General features: G+C 41.0%; 1 protein-coding gene across 1 annotated transcript in view; it reads right to left on the reverse strand.

The window, feature by feature from the left end:
* The window catches only part of PLCXD3 (phosphatidylinositol specific phospholipase C X domain containing 3), a 78,674-nt gene that overhangs the window by 17,699 nt on the left and 42,999 nt on the right, over positions 1–17,976 (reverse strand). The window contains exon 2 of the mRNA XM_036403193.2: positions 14,302–15,010. Coding sequence (XP_036259086.1) covers positions 14,302–15,010 — 709 coding nt within the window. The remainder of the gene's footprint in view (positions 1–14,301; positions 15,011–17,976) is intronic.

Here is a 17,976-nt window from a genome sequence, read left to right on the forward strand (position 1 = left end):
ATCAGTGGGGTCATGAATAAATACTGCAAGAGCACCTCTTTCCCCACCCCCACGTGGGAGTCCCCATCCCATGTCTCAAGACCAGAGTTCCCCCAGGGCTCCCACAAGCAGGCCAGTGGGGAGCAGAGCACAGTGAGTGATGTTCTCCCATCTCCAGTAAGTACCATGGTAAGGCAGGTTAGCAGCCACAACATTCTCTTGTAGAATGGTGTCTGGGAGGAACTTGCTAACTAGTGATTTCTGTTCCTTTTTCAAAAGTTGATGAAGCTCATCTTAAAAGCAGTCAGTTTTCTCACTCCCACTTTTCCAGCTGGAAAACTTCACTGTAGGGAGCCCTTCTCTCACTTCCAGCTTAAATTTATTTAGTCAGTGTTGCTCTTCTAAGAATGCTGGCCCTTAGCCTAAACTGTTTTCCCTCACTGGTATTTATTCCTGTGATATTTACAGCGAGTAGGTAATCACAGAATCTCTCAGGATTCACTGTGCTAGGATAAACAAGACAAGCTTTCTTGATGTCTTCAGCAATTCACTCCCTGTTCATCCTAGTTGGTAGTCCCTCTCTGCAGCTGTGCCAGTATTATCTACTCAGAACAAGGATGATCAAAATTGCATTGAACATCCAAAAAGATATCCCATCATACCTCTGATGGTAGTGTCAGCATCTTTCTGTGCATGCTGTAAATGTCTAGGTGCATAACATGAGGGTACCACTCTTTCTTCTACACAGTTTCCATCAAGGGCTAAGATTTAGCCAACCATGGGTGACACTACAGCAGCTACCTTGCCTGGCAATCCCAACTGATGAGATTCTGCTTTAACAGAGCATGCTCCCATCATCATGACATTACATTTTATACCACTGAATTTCATCTCACTTCTCCTGCAGGCATCCAGGTCTTGCTATATGTTACCCCTCAGCTTTCCTCAGTTACAATGACAGACTCTTGCTTTGTGTTAGCAGCAAACTCCCTTATTTACTGCAGAATTCAAGCTCCTTACTGGCAAAATTAAAGACAACCAGGGTCTTTGAGGAAAGCTACCATTTCTACAGTGTGGTACTTCTAACAAGTCCAACTTAATTTCTGATTTCCAAACTCCATTTCAGTTGACAATACACTACTTTACACTTTAGCAGCTGCATTTTGTATTATTTACCAGCTGCACCAGGCCATCCCAGGGGTGACAAACAGGTCAAGGGATGTAATTATGGCCCTCTGCCCCCATGAGACCTCACCTGGAGCACTGTGTCCAGCTCTCAGGTCCTCAGCACAGGAAAGACATGTACCTGTTGGAGTGGATCCAGAGGAGGCCACAAAGATGATTAATATGATCAGTATGAGAGAGGTGGGGCTATTCTGCCTAGAGAAGAGAAGGTTTTGGGGAGGCACTGGAGGAAATAATATCTGCTTCTTTCTTTCTCTTAGATAGTTCTGCTGACCTCTGAGCAACCCTTTCTAACATTCATTACTGGCATATTTTGTGACCAAACAATAATACTCATCTTTTCTTTTAACTCAAACTTATAGCAACCAGTCTTGAAAAGTCAAGATGTTACCATCAATGGCATCATAACATGACAGACTGCAGTCAGTCAAAAAGCTAAGTCAGACTCTCCCACATTGCATAGTCCTGAATCACTACCTCTAGACTACATCTGCCAATATGCTGTCTGCCTTGAGTTCAAATAATCTTAGATTTTAGAGAAGGCAGTTGGGTCATTTAACGTCTATCCAAAATAAAGCAGTTGGATAATTTAACTTCCATCCAAAATAAAGCAGTTGAACTTTCTCAGAGAAAAATTAAGGACAGATTCTGATTTATTTCTCCTGCAAAACAGTAAAGCATCCTGTACTGTGCCACAGTATTACTTAAACAATAGAGTCTCCCTGAAGAATTACATCCTTCTACACTGTTTATGATTGTGCACACCATGTTAATTAATATTGTGAATAGTACTGCTGCTTTGCTGAGCTGGTGGTATTCACCTTCTAGACAGCAGATATAACTGTAAGTTCTAATACTCATGAGCAAAATTAAAATGGATAGGGAGGAGAATGGGACATAAAGACTGTCACTTGATCAACTGTGATACCAAGGGGCAGGCAAAGGCTGGATGCTTTAGGGCTAGACATCCACTGTGGTACTAAATAGATGTGAAACCAAGATTCTGAAACCAAGAACTGCTGTTCCGTGAAACTCCAGCATTTCAAAATGTGATTTTGTTTCATATTAGAAAGCAAAACAAAAATTTTGGCCTTTCTACAAAATAACGTCCAAGACCTATTTCTGAATAAAAAAATGAAAAGCTGTAAATATAGAAACAGCATTATATATTGCAATTAAGAGTGTAACATAAATCTAAATACAAGAAAGAACTAATAGGAGTGAAAATCAAAATATTTTGACGTATTTTTCTAAAATAGGCTTTTCCCTGGGGAAAAACACTGAAAGGAACATTCTTGGGGGAAAAAAAAAGAAAAAAGAGTAGACTTTAAAACATCAGTAGTTGTCAATAAAAAGTGGCATGGATGGGAAAAAGAAAAAATGGCTTTGTAATCTTTGGGTTGAAAAAAGTCACAGAAACATGCACTTGATGTCACATCTAAAAAACTAACAACTGTAGACCAAACTCCTAACAAAGGAAATGAAATATTAAACAATATACCACTGATGCAATCTCAAATTAGCTTTAAAAACAAAAATTATTTGTTGACTTGGAGCAGTCTTACTGCTTCTGATCAGCACTAAAAATAGGCAGACATTGTGAGAAGTCTCATGTTTCCAGTAATACTGATAACTTTTGAATTGATCTCATATTTTATTTAACGAGAACTCCACAGCAATGAACCATGGTTACCAACCACAGGGAAAGGTAGACTTAAAAATACATTATGTATCTTGTAAAAATTTACCAAGGGACTACAGAGGATGCATCAGCAATAAAGTAAAATCCCCATGGAGAGAAGAAAAGAGAGGTACTTGGTTGAGAAACACTTCAGCAAAGAGGTCATGGAATAACTGAACTGTTTGGGTTAAAATGGATGCTTAAAAGTCATCTGAGGGACACAGCTTGCCACTGATGTCCATCAGGAGGACACTGAGCTGTTAACAACTATACTCTGGATATCTATCCAAGCCATTCCTCATTCACCAAAGTCAACTTGTCAAATCCATCTCTGATTTAGAGAGAAAGATGTTGTGGGGAACCATGTCAAAGGTTTTACACAAGCCCACACCGATGACATCCCCTGCCCACTGTTTTGGTCATTCCATCATAGAAGCCTAGCAGGCTGGCCAGGCAATACTTGCCCTCAGTGAAGCTGTGATAGCTGTCTTGAATCACCTCCCTGTCCTCCCAGTGACTTAGTGTAACTTCCATGAGGAGCTCTTTCATCATATTCCCTGGCACAGACAGGAGGCTGACAGGTCAGAGTTCCCAGGGCTCTCCCTTCTACCCTTCTTAAAAATGGGCACAACATTTTCCTTTTTCCAATTACTTGGGACTTCCCCTGACAGCCATGAATTTTCAAACACCATGGACAGCAGCTTGGCAGCTCCAACAGCCAACTCCCTCAGGACTGAAAAGAACACAGATCTATCTCCCTCTTACAGTGGTTTTTCTCCCTGCTTTAATGCCAATTCACTCGAGATATCTGGGAAGAAAGGCTGCCAAGAGAAGTCATTCCCTTCTCCATTATCATAGCGTTGAGCCATGATGCTTCATCAGCACTAGGAAAAGCAGACCTGCCACCTCAGCCATACATGGTGCCTGAGAGACCTGCAGCAGCTCACGCTCGTCTCGTGGAATGCAGACCAGGCTGCACATTCATCACAGAGATGCTGCACTCCTCTTCCTCCAGTAAATCTCTCACACCAGAGGCTAACAGTGGTCAGTCTTGCCTAAGCAATTGCCTTGCATCAAAGACCAGCAGACAGACCTTGCACAGCTCTGCCTCAGCACAGAGTGGGGTAGATCTGCACAACCTCTGTCACTGTCACCCAGTGCACTGGCGTAACCTGTGTCAACAGAGACATTACTTATGAGACAACATGAGTTCACAAAGCATGGTCTGGAGAAAAACACACACCACTTCAACAAGCAGATGTGAATGTATCTCCAGAGATACACCCTTTCTTCTCAGAAGAGCTGGGCAGCAGGTACGGTCAGTGCTAGCTGTCAGCAGCAGAGGAATACAGAAAGTTACTGAGAAGAAATTACAGTAACTGACCCTAGATGTCAGTCCATCCAATGCATTATTTCATAGAATCATAGAATATCTTGACTTGGAAGGAGCCCACAAGAATCATCAAAGTCCAACTGGCCTGCACAAGACAACCCCAAGAGTCACACCATGTGCCTGAGAGCATTGCCCAAACTTTTCCTGGACTCTGTCACATTTGGTGCTGTGACCAATGCCCTAAGGAGCTGTTCCAGTGCCTGACCACCCTCCAGGTTAAAAAACCTTGTCCTGATATCTAACCTAAAACCTTCCCTGACACAGCCTCATGCCATTCCCATGGTCCCGTCACTGGTGAACAGAGAGAAGAGACTGGTGCCTGCATCTCCATTTCCGCTTGTGACAAAGCTCCAGTATGCTATGAGGTCTCTTCTGAGACTCCTTCAGGCTGAACAAGCCAAGTGAACTCAGCCTCTCTTCATACAGTATCTCCTCTGGACTCTTCAGCATCTTTGTAGCTCTCTTTTGGATACTTATACTTGCAGTTACTGAAGGAAAAACAAGGTCCTTCCAGAGCTGAAAAGTATTTTTCAAAACAGTCCACTTGTATTTCTTATGAGAAATAGCTTAGAAGAAAAAAACAAAACAAACAAAAACAAAACCAGGTGTTCATCATATGGATTAATACTTCCACAAATGTTCCTCAGACTGCTGAGCTTAAATGAGGGTGCTTTCCACCAAGAGAAAACCATTCATCTGGATTTACGTCTCTCCTGTTCCAGCACAGCCAGACACTAACAGCAGTGAAACGCTGTCTGATGGAGAGAGGAAGCCAGCAGCAAATGCCACTAGGCAAGAAAGATCATTATCAGCCAAATGTTCTGAGCTGCAGTTAGCAACAGGCTCAGAAGAACTCGTTGTGGCTGGTGTGAAAAGAGGGCAAGAGGCAAGGCACTGCTCTTGTTTGCAGTGCCACTGCAGGGACCTTGCTGACATCTCTCAGCTGAGTCCTATCCTTTAACTCTAGCAGAAGGACACTTAACAAACTGGGCACAGACACTGCCCATGCCATGTGCTCCTACTATTCATGGAAACAGCACCAGTCTTGCACAACACACAAGCACCTTGATGACATTCCAGCAATGAGATTCAGGACCACCTGACAACAGTCTGAAACAGCATCTCTGGGTATGAAACATCCTTTCCTAAATCTTTACCATCATTAAAAGCTGGCAACATTCTGGCTTCAGGCTTATATTTTCACCCTAATTACCCAAACCCTAACCAGCATCTCACATGTGGCTGAAGTAGAAATTAAGCTTGCTGGGGTGACTGCTTACAACAGTTTAGAGGAAAAAAGCAAATCTAATTAAAAAGAGCAGGAGAGAGGTGAAGAAAGGGGCTAAGGAAAGGATGTGACAACAGTGCTCCCTTAGCAGAGGCAGAGCCTCCTCCTGACATGGGGCAGTTGGCATAAGACCCACACAGCTGGAGGTCAGCTGAGAGAGTATGGAAAGTCATGAAGAGCCAAGTCCTCACTGTTTCAGCATTTTCCACAGCCAAAACCAGGGAACAGAGAAATGGTCCTGTAGTTGGTTTTCTCTGGTAAGACATGCAAATCCAAGACAAATCATAATGACCTTAGCTCTGAGAAAAAAACCTGCTCGTAAGGAGGCAAGTTTCTTTTCAATATCCACTCAAACCCTGAGAAAAAGCAAAATGGACATCTGGACAAAATGACCACTTTCCCATTATTTAAGCACTACCACAATTGCAGGAATCATTTGGGATTACAGCCTTGCCTCAGAGCTGTAATTTGAACAGGTCTCACTTGAAAAGCAAAGTCAGTTTCAGATGTCAGAGTGTGTAAATAAGTTGGGTTGGAGTGTTGATCTGCTGGAGGGCAGGAAGTCCCTGCAGAGGGATCTGGACAGGCTGGATCATGGCTGAGGCCAATGGAGTGAGGTTCAACAAGGCCCAGTGCTGGGTCCTGAGTGCTGCCCTTGGGTCACAACAGCCCCAGGCAGTGCCACAGGCTGGGGCAGAGTGGCTGGGAAGGACCTGGGGGTGCTGGTGACAGCAGCTGAACATGAGCCAGGCTGTGCCCAGGTGGCCAAGAAGGCCAATGGCATCCTGGCCTGGATCAGCAATGCTGTGGCCAGCAGGGCCAGGGCAGGGATTGTCCCCCTGTACTGGGCACTGGTGAGGTTGCATCTCAAATCCTGTGCCTAGCTTTGGGCCCCTCACTCGAAAAAAGACATGGAGATGCTGGACTGAGTCAGAGCTGAGAAAGGGTCTAGAGACTAAGTCAAGTGAGGAGTGGCTGAGTGAGTGGGGTTGTTTTGCCTGCAGAAAAAGAGGCTCAGCAGGCAACTTTTTGCTCTCTACAAAGCTGTACAGGTTGCAACATGGTGAGTTGACCTGCTCTACCAGGCAACCAGTGACAGGACATGAGGAAATGGCCCCAACGTGCACCAGAGGCGGTTCGGGTTGGACATCAGGAGGTTCAGGAAGAACATCTTCACTGATAGGGTGCTTAGGGATTGGAACTGGCTGCCCAAAGGGGTGCTGGAATCACCATCCCTGGAAGTGTCCAGGAAACTACTGGCCATGGCACTTTATGGTACAGTTTACTTGGCACGATGGTATTCGGTCAAAGGCTGGACTCGATGTTTGAGATCTCTTCCAAGCTTTTTGAGTCTTTGATTCTAAATCCAAGTAAGAAGAGAATAAAGATCCATGGCAGTCCCTCTTTGCTGTTCAGCAGCAAAATTAATGTGTCCATTATTCAAGATCACATTTCATACTTGATTCACTACACGTCAGTGTCTGCTCACAGAACTGAGAGTGCAGGGTACAGGTTTTAATACCCCACCATGGAACAAATCATGGTAAGGTTCATCCTTTGTGCTGTACCTCTGGAAAAAAGCATGTTCAATAGGAAAGTGCCTGCATCTCACCATGGCTCCTATTTCACTCTAACTACTTAGTCTCCTTCATATCTTAATACTCTTTTATGATATAATACATTCTGGATGACAGTTGCTTAGCTACAAAAACCCTCAGATCAACAGCTACAGTATTAAAATATTGCCAAAGGTCAAATCTCACTGTATGATCATTCAGCATCTTATAGATATGTCTTTTATTATTTTTCTTAGTGTCTGAAATAAATACTGGAAGACATTTTAATATAACAGGCTGAGCTCTCTAGGGCAACTGTACAACCCAGGACAATACATGCAATTATATCATTACAATTACAGTTAAATTCTTATTATAAACTTTATAAACTTTGACTACATCAAGTTTGTGTATTAGACCTAGCTCACCCCTCCCCCTCCAAAAAAAAAAAAAAAAAATCATTCCTGGAGAAAAATATTATTACTAAAAATTTGCCTAAAAGTAAAGTTGTAAAGAAAAGATCAATAAAAGAAGGCTGGATATTTGAAGGATTTGTATTCATGAAACCAGCATCTTTCACAGTGACAGTGGCTCCTTAAGAAAAAATTGCATTGCAATCCACAGACATTACCAAATTCCTAGGGAAAAGACCGTATCATCTCTGCTTTAATAGAAGAAAAGCATGGGCATTTTCACAGCTTATGCAAATTCTGCATTATACAGAAGGTGGTACATCAACAAGACATTTGGCCTGCCTGCTTTCACTATTTCCAGCCCCCCTGTTGCAGTGATCTCTTTGTACAATTGTGGCAGCAGTGTGCCAGAATCCCTACTGCTTCCTCTGCAGGCTTTATCCAACACATCTCTGGCTGTAGCCTGCATGGCCAACTGCTCACTCAGCCCACAAAGGCTGTTTGTAAGCACAGGGAAACATGTAACTAAATTAATTGCAGGCTTGGTGTATCTCCTGAAAATGGATTTAGGGGGTTTCTGTCTCTAAGGCTCCTTTAACACCCCTTCCTGTCTTAAATCTTTCCTACCAGCCAAGTGGAGATACCCGCTGCAGAAGCTGGGCATATGCAGGTGACTTCTCCAGGGACAGTGTGGATGCATTCTCTCCAGATTGCATTTGAAAGCCCTCTAAGGTTTTAGAGGCTGTTGAGAATTGCTTAAACCAATCAAAAATGATACAGTGTGTTCAAAATGGTTTTACAAGCTGACAGGATTTTGTTTTGACATTTCTATTCACATCTGACCCCTCTAGGACCGTGGAGCAGCAACAAAAGGTTAAAAATGGAAGGGGTTTTTTTTGGAAGTTTGATCCAAACATACAATGAGCATGTTCGTGCAGAACTGTCCAGTTCTCTGCTTAAACTGTGACAAGGATGTGCATATAGATCTACTTATAAAGCCCTATAAGTAGACTAGCATGATTTGCAGCAGTGGTTTGCAGCATGCAAGAGCTAACACAACACAGAGACATGGACATTGCCATATCTACTGAGTTTGTTTTTGCTTGTGTTTGTGTGAAACATCTTTGCTTTACACAAAATTATTACCAACTTGAACACCACCTTCTGAATATATCTGGAAAAGGTTGTTTGTGTAAACCTCTGTGCTCATTTTGTCCCTTATAAATGAAGAGCAGAAGGATCAACCCATCAAGGAACCATTTCCTTCACAATGAGGAAGATGCAGCTACACAGACCCAGGCCCAACATTAGCAAATGCATTTTCCCTGGGGTCAGCACTTGTTAGCATCTATTAGCTTTTGAGTTTCCTTAGTGATCTGAGTAATGCAGAAAGATCAAAGAAAACCCAAGCGATTTAATGAGACATTTGCAATTTCACTACAGCAGCCATAAAGAGTGAAGTGTGAAATCTTTGAGACAAGTAGATGTTAGAGACAGCTTACAGCAGTGGAGTTGAGAGAATTAACATTCCCTTTTTTGTGATGAAAAGTACTTGCTGCTGTCTGTATGTGCAGGGCCACACTGTGCCCAGAGTGCAATGACAGGAAAACATAAAGTATATTTACAAGTAGTCACATAGCACGCACAGTAACTGTAAGCAGGTGTTTTGATGCCCAACATCATAAAATTCACAAGCACACCAAGCAGAGGAAAAAACTGTGAGACACCGATACCTGCCTCAAGAAAACATCAGAACAACTACCCCAAACACACACCCAGAAGCCAAGCCACTGATTGCAGATGTCACTGTGGTGATCACCACGCCAATCTTCTTCCTCCACCAAATCCCACAGGCTACTACTGGGTATGTAGACAAATACTTTAGCAAAGCCATTAAAAACCTGTGCTCCTGTATTTTGTGACAGTTTAATACTGTTCCAAGTTCAGGACCAGAGCCATCAGACACAACTACACAGCTCTTCCTGTGGGAATGCTATACTGAAATTCTCATGCAGACAGATGGTCCGTGATGAAATGCCACTATACATACACAGCCCATTGGGGGTTTCATTGTGCAGGCCTGTAGATGTTGTGGATAGATTCTTCCAAAGAAATCTCCCTGTGCTGTTCTGTGTGCAAAACACAGTGACTGCCTGTTGTGTAGAAAGACTGGAAGAGTAATTAAGCATAGTTTGAGGAAGAACAGGAATACTAAGGATTTGTCTGGTTCTTTTGAATAGCTTGCTAATATACCAGAATGCCATTGTGTGCCTTCTGTGGTCAGGAAATAATAACAAAAAAAGAAAAAAAGAAAAAAAGGAAAAGACAGCTGTGTCCCAAGGCAAACATGTGTGGTCAGGCGTGCTTGTACCACACACATTAGTGAGGGACTGAGACTCCCCTCACCTCTCAGCAGCTAAAGAGCTGACACATTAGCTTCAAGTCCTAAAATTGGAACCAGCTCACTGGAGCCTGCTGCTCTCCTGCAAAAGTATACAGAGAGAGACATCAAGGTTACAATCAGGAAGGACGCAGAAAATTAGGAAAAAATAGTTGCCATTTCTGTTGTTTTTCTTTTTCATATGAAATAGTTTAAGAATGACATCAGTCAATATGGAATGCAGATTAAAATATGATCAATTCCCACTCTTCCTGTCACACAGAAACTCAAAAATTCAGCTGACGGAGGTGTGGCACCATCAGTAACTGACTCAAAAAATCCTACTTCTTGCAACTTCAGGAATCATTTTCCACAAAATATCCACCTAATCATCTAATATCCATACCCTAGCTAAATCTGACTCTCCTTAGTTCATGACTGTACCCAGAGATGGATTTTCTCCTGACAGTTACTGTGGCCTACTTACCACCCCTTCTGTCAATAGTGTGAATTGGATGCTTTGCCTCCATTTCAAAAGGCTTTATTCTCATGTGCAGGACATTTTTTTTTTTTAATTTGGTTTGGTTGCTAAGGAGGAAGCTTTAGCAGGGTAGGCAAGGATTTAGTCATATGTGAGCCACAGGGAACATTATCCTTAGAGATTAATTTGGAAATCAAGTGACAATTGGCAGGGTATGTGTTTACTTTCTATTTTTTGAAAGCTTTACAAGAACTACAGGATTTCTGCATCCTCTGAAGGAGATCTATTCTTCTGCGACATTAATAAACGACAGAGACAACAAAGAGAGTATCACACTTGTCTCAAGTGTCATAGATAAAATTAGCAATTTCACTGCAAATCAGAAAGCAAACTAGATTATTAGGAACAGCTCTACACTAATCAAAAGGGTGTCTCACAACCACCTTTCAGATATACTGAAGGCAGCTGCCTCACTGTGAAGTTAATTCAATGAGCACAGGAAATGTAATTCATTTGGCATATATTGTTTGCTAATCAAAGAGCATTTCTTGGCATCTAAACTGCGTGTGTGACAGAATGTTAAGCCTGGAAACACATTGATAGTCCTCAAAGTTTTTAATCAAATCCAAGAAACATAGTGTGCACACATGCAAGCAATTCTCCTCATTCAAGTAGCGAAGGTGAAATCTGTATTATCAAGTGCTGTTACACTGAACTGTGGTCCTAGGAAGATCTTACAAGAAATAGCTTTGCCCTCACGTACTTGTGCAGGACAGAAAGCTTCAAAACTTTTAATTTCTCCTTCTTTCTAATTACCATACCACAGAATACTACCTGTTATGACAGCAAACCCTGTGAGCAAACATTATCAGTAGAAAACTCCTGATATATCTTCACTGAATTGAGTCTTAGGAGCATGAAAATGTTTTGGGTTTTGGGTTTTTTTTTTTTAATTGAGGTTATTTTGGGCCTCATAGATTGCATACCTGAGCTCTGGGGAACAGGCTAAGGAATAACATCTCTACCCATTCTGAAATATATTGCCTTGGAAGGCTGCTCTATTGCAGGGTGAGTATGGACCTCCACCACCACAGGCAATCATGACGAAAAGCCATTAAACCAACCATCTTGGCTAAGAAGAATATTTCACTGTGTTCTTTCCCAAAGAAAGCTGCAAAACAGCAGAATGGAGTCCGGATGGGATTGCTGTATGGAGTCTGCTCACAGATTCCCTATCCAATGGATGCTGTGACTGAGGGAAACCATGCTCTCCCGCTAAGGCAGCCACTGCTCTTCAAATCATAAACAATTTCATTATTAAAAAACAACTTCAGAGATCACAACCTGGCATGTTTCATTGCATCTGAGACGATCTACACTTTGACCTATTTTCAAAAGGAAGACCATATGTAAAAGGCCACTGTGCGGGTAAGAGAAACAAAACAAAAGAAATTACTATAAGTTTTATTCAAAATGCAAAAGGAATATTTCTTAAATGTAATACTTAATTTAGGAAAAAAACCCAAACCAAACCAGACAACAAACCCCACACCAGAATTATTTGAAAAATTCAACCTTATTCATTTGAATTCAGAACTTTTAAAATTCAATGAGAGGGAAGAACCCCATCCAAGTATGGTTACAAAACTGCTTCCAAAAGCAAGATAACTACATTCTTAATGTAAGGCTCTTCACCAGCATTTCTTAAAAAGGAGAAAACAGTATAATGTATAAGCCTATGCAGTAACTGGCAACAAAAGCACATATGTTATTTACCTGGACACAAAGATGGGATTTGGTCTGGCTATTTATTTTGAAAAGAACAAAATAATATTTTTACTGAGTGATGGTTCACAGTGACAAACACAGCACAGCTGGAACATATGTCTTGTTACCTTTGGTGTGGATTACATATTTTTAAGCTACTGAAACATTAAGGCAGGGTAGACTGAAGACAACTGTGCAAATTCTGCTGTGGAAATTGTACTTCTTCTTTTAATTGCTTGCCTATTTATTTTTAACAGAATCTTCATAAAATGAGGAGCAGTTCTGAATATATTTGATGTTTACTTTTAGAGCAGTTAACTCAAAATACAGGCTCAGTTTCTATCAACATTATCATAAATTTCAAACCTGTTTCTTCCTACAGTCTATTTTTCTATTAAAATGACATTAAAAATGAGATGCCATACTTGGAAGACTAAATATTGGCTTTGGAGATTATTTTGAAGGTCTATTTCTCTCATAAGGACTAAAAGAATTATACAAAAAAAAAGGAAACACCTTTTCATGTAGAAAAGTGATTACACATTTGGGGATCATGTGAAAAATCTCAGTTAAAATCTGGCAAAACAACACTTCCAGGTTTTTCAGCCCAATTACTTATTGGCTTTTGAAGGTAGTTACAATTTCAAGATTTGCTGTTGGGAAAGGCACACAAAGAGTTCAATGGCTCTGGATATTCAAAACTCCATCAAACATTTTCAGCATCTATTTCAAGTCTTTGCTTTACAAACAGCTTCTAAAAAGCACATTATAAGCCAAAGATGAAGAAAATGAGGTTTCATGGCTATTTTATTGATAAACAAGCTTCCTGATTGTCCTACTTCATGTTCTAAAGAACACTCAGGAAGATGTTTACCAGAGGAAAAAGTTCCCTAACAACATGGTGTTATGAGTAAAATCCATCAACAAAGCAGTGTTTTAGTACAGAGAACTGCTCTTCAGACTCAGGAGAGAGGGAGACTCCCCAGCCTGATGGAGCCCCTAAAGCACAGATGAAGGATATACCAACAGCTGCAACTGCAGTCACACAAGTGCTTCTAAATCACATTCCACTGCCTGTAAAACCTTCCATGTCAGTGTTTTACCACATCAGGTGAGGTTTTTACCTATTTTTTTCCAGTCAAGAGCTGCTTTGGAAAGCTGCGGTAAAAACAGCTCAATCTTTCCCAAATATGAGGCATGTTTTCTTTGCAGACACTGCATTTTTCATACAAGGGGATAAGCTCCCAAGAGACCTTCCTGTCATAGGCACATCCCTGAAGAGAGCAAAACATTAGCAGGCCACTGACCCTCATTGTAATTTTTTTTACACTCTGCAACCCTTCTTTATTTTTAAGGAGAAAAAGAAAATAGCTCTTGCATCTTGGCATTAAATTTCAGTTTTCCTACCAAGTTGTCAAGAACATAGTCACATATATATGCCTTTAAGCTCAAAACTGGCTGTGATTTATCAAAGTCAGAATGGTATAAATAATGCATGTCTTGCACAGGTGGCTTTTTTTGTAATATAACAACTAATAGCCTGTCAACAAACTATTCCATATACAGAAGCTATATGATGGTCTGCCATCTCTTTCCTGTGTGGTAAATGAAGAAAGACTTTAAGGAGTCAAATTCTCTCTAATGGTGTCCTGCTGTCTTTGATACAATGTGTGATGGTACAGAGACAGAGAAACCGTGCATCTTTGTGTAATGGCAAATCCTGCAGCATCAGGCTTTACTGATGAGCCAGGACAAATTTTTTTCTAATCCAATATCTGAAGCCTGATGCACAAACAAAAAATTATCTAGATCATACAGATAGATTTGTCTAGATCATATAGATAAGATTTTCCAGTAGACATGATATTCAGTGCTTATGGTAAGAAACCACATTTGGAAAACAAAGCAAATAAGCAAAACTTGCATTCAGAAAAAAGAGAAGGTTAAGCCAATCCTCCAATATCTCATTATGCTTCAGTGGCAGATTTTCTTTCAAGATGCAAAAGCTTGTCCTTCAATGTGTTTCTCTTTAAATATTTTAGCATTATGCCAAGTTCTGACTAGCCCACAGTAGCATGGAAGAAATGCATCTGCTAGAGTGCCTTTAAAAGGAATTGGAAGAAGAGCACTACCAACACACATTCAGCAGTCAGCACACCTTACCAGCCACAAACTCACCTTTCTGTGATCGTTTCTCTGAGACCACTTGCAACCCCTTTCACCACCGTACTAGCCTTTGGTGTCAGCACTACTTGAGATACGAAAAAGGAGCCTTTCTTTCTTCTTTCAGTGATTGATGCCTGCAGGAACTGAATCAACTTTTCCGTATCTGTTGTGTTTGCCCAGGGAGCTGGCATCATCTGGCCTGGCCACAGAAAGGCCACTTCGACAGCCACTGGACTGTGGTAGAACACTAGCACTTGGTGCTCCTTTTCCCACAGGTACTGGAGGCTGACTTCATGGGCAAATATAGCAGGACACATTTTGTTTCCGTATGTGTCCTTGAGCATCTGGACAAGCTTTTCATGATGGCATTTCTGCATCCCGTAGAAATGATTGAAGTCCAAGAAGACCACTTCTTTTGGGTGCTCAGTGAGAAATGCGTTGATCTCCTCCAGACCTTCCTTGACTTTGGCACTGAATAAACCATGGGCAAAGTAGAGTTCATTGTCTGGGTCTCTGGGCTTGGTGGAAATTCTGAGATCAAAATACCGTATACCTGCCCCTAGCTGGCTGGTGAAGTTCATGGTCTGTGTAGCCAGCCACTTCCTCATCAGCTTTTTAGCCACAGTCCCAAAAACTGACACAAAATTCTGGACCGTCTCCGGCTGTTCAGGCCCAACTGGAGAGGCTTCATCAATGTAGAAGCTAAAAGAGTCATGAGACCCTAAAATACAAGAGAGAAAAATTATAAAAAATATATTAAAAGCCTTTAGTGGGTTTTTCTCAATGAAAATAATTTTCTGACCTGTACCAACACCCACCAACCAACCCCAACACCCTTTCCCTCAACATCAGTACATTTGTCTGGCAGCATTTGCCCCAACAACACTTTGTAGGAGCTTGAAAGAAAGTCTGTTTCACTGCTTGTCTGGATGCTCAGTCACTCTCTTCCAGCTCTTACTCATGCCTTTAGGCTCAATGAACCCAGTGGTCTCTGAAGATCTCTAAGCAATTCTGGTAGCAAAGCAAAACAAATCCCTTGAGCTAAGGAGGAGAGTTTGGCCCTGCACACTGAATTGTGCACTGTTTAGTCTGTAGAACCAAAGGAAAAAACCAAAACAAACCAATATCCTTCCACACATACCTTTATAGCCAGATAAAATAGGAGTGGGAAAAATGTCAAGGAACATAAATATTTTATGTTCTATCTTAAATCAAGTCTCATCTGGTCATACACAAAGTTACTAAATGGTTTTCCTTCTTAAATTTACTTCTAAAATTCATTACTTTCTTTTGCTAAATAAGTACAAGACGTAGAGCCAAGAATAGCATTGCATTCCACTAATAAAATTCAGAAACTCAGACAAAAGCCAAATGAACAATGCTCAGCATTCAGACATCGACATGAAAGCAGTTATATGGAGTTATAAGCTGACTCTAGGAGATGCTTATCATCTTTGTCAACCATTACCCTGCTGAACACCTGGTGTTTGCACCGGGCAGTTTACACAGAAACACTGTCCAGCTGCGAGCAGAGCCACACTCCTGGTATTCCAGCCATAGATTCTGGTCAGACTCATAGTAGCAAGCAGGTCTGCTGCTCAGCCTGAGACACACTGCTTGCAAAACTCCTTCAAAGTCAGCAGGACTTGTATTCTGGAAATGGACTGTGGTACTAGGTGCTCAGAGATCCAAATCCTACATCAAAATGAGTTCATAGCACTGGTCTTGTCTGTCACCAATGCTTTTGCAAGTGCTTTTCAAAATTGCTTTCCAAAGAACACATGCTGTAGCAAGTAAATATCACATTAATGAAATTCTGCCAGTCAGTCATTTCTGAGAGTGATGCTACTTTACCTGAACTGGAATAAACCCTATAAACCAAAACAGCAGCTATAACATTATCTTCTTTAACAACAAATGGAGTCATGACAAATCATCCTAGACTCTGGCTTGGATTTGGCTTTGCTTAATCTGAGAAATGTCTTTAAATTTTGTACACACCTACTTCTCCTGGTTGTCTCTTTGAACTGCATTTTGCTTTAAATATTAAATAACTTTTCCATTTTGATGAAGCTTTCTACTGCTAGGTGTTGAAGTGATAATTTATTTCTTGCAGTACCTGATTAGATCACGCAGTATCTGGTTACACATTGATATCCTTGGGGACTAGATCTGCATACAGAATTCTAATGGTAAAACAAATTATTAGAGCAATGACCTGTGTACCAACAGTATTACAGGGAAAATCAATGAGATGCATTAAATGTTCTGCTCAGTGTAACCTGCGATAATCTAGAAATCAAAGTAAATCCAGTCTTGTTTAAAACAAGGCACAGCTACTGATATTAGGAAGGGATGGATTTTGCAAACCCCCCCTTTTTCCATTGAAGCCCATTTTATTTTTGTAGAGTTTTATGCCAGATTAAGTACCTGTGTAAACCTGATCAACTGCTTAGAGCAGTAGGCTCAAAATGGTATTAAGACTAATTAAACCATTTGTCTTTTATCTTCTGATCTGCAGACATGGGCAACCTGAAGTTGCAGAAAACGCAGTAGCTAAAGTTGACCCTGGCACTGCCAGTAGGCACATATTGGTTTAAAATGCTTCTTAGAACTACTTTAGTCAAGAAAGGCAGCACAATTTTCACAGCAGAAAACTAAAGTGAACAACCTGTCTACAGGTACCTTTTAGCTACTGGTGATGAAAAACACAGAGAAGTGTGTGTGTGTGTGTGTGTGTGTGTGTGTGTGAACATCAGTTAGAAATACCTGAACACTGCAAGTAGGACAAGTCAGAAAAATATTTTTTCCTCGCTAAAGTCTTTGTGCACATATTTGAGCCTAAAATAGGTATTTCTATGTGGATGGTAATGAGAAAACCGCACAGTGCTAGGTGAATTTTCACGTTTTGTAACCCAAACAAGGAAGCCCTACAGCATAATACAAAAAGGAAATAAGGCTTAACTTGGTTGACACAAAATGAAGCAGAGGTCAGCTGTTCAAAAGTATGTAAACATTCCTCCTGAACAAAAAATACAAATATTTTGTCTTTCCATATGTATAACTACTTGGAACAGGTCAATTAAATATTAATTTTCATCATGCACTCATCTACATTTCCTTTTGCCTTAATCATGCCTTGTTGTCTCAGATAGCTTACTTGTGAAACTCACAGAAATTCAAAATCCTTACACTTAGCAGAGCAAATTAGGGTATGATCTTTTCCACTGTCATGCCCAAAATCACTATATTCCTGGTAATGAGGGAATCCTGTAAAAACATGCTTTTGGCAACCATGTTTCCTTCCAACTCTTTCTTTTGTGCACAGGGACATTCCCCTCCTACATTTTCACTGGAAAGTGTTTTTGCAGGTTCTCTCTATCACCAAACTTCACCCTCCATGAAGAGAGGACACAAGTTACATTTAGGAACACAAATGCAATGATGCCTGCAATCTTTGGAAGGTGGCAGACCTTGCACATCATCTATCTCTGTTATGGCAGGTCTGTACCACAGAGACTTCACAGTCCGAGACCTGGAGAAGCAAAGAGGGCAAATTACTCATCCCAAGTCATGCGGGGAGCAAAAGATGATTTTCCTCTTGTGTGCAAACATATTTTCTCACCAGTTTACTTAGTGTCTAAAATTTTCTTAAAATATTGCACACTGTTTTCCCACTATTTCAAC

This window comes from Molothrus ater, chromosome Z, assembly GCF_012460135.2.
Source record: "Molothrus ater isolate BHLD 08-10-18 breed brown headed cowbird chromosome Z, BPBGC_Mater_1.1, whole genome shotgun sequence".
Taxonomy (NCBI): Eukaryota; Metazoa; Chordata; class Aves; order Passeriformes; family Icteridae; genus Molothrus; species Molothrus ater.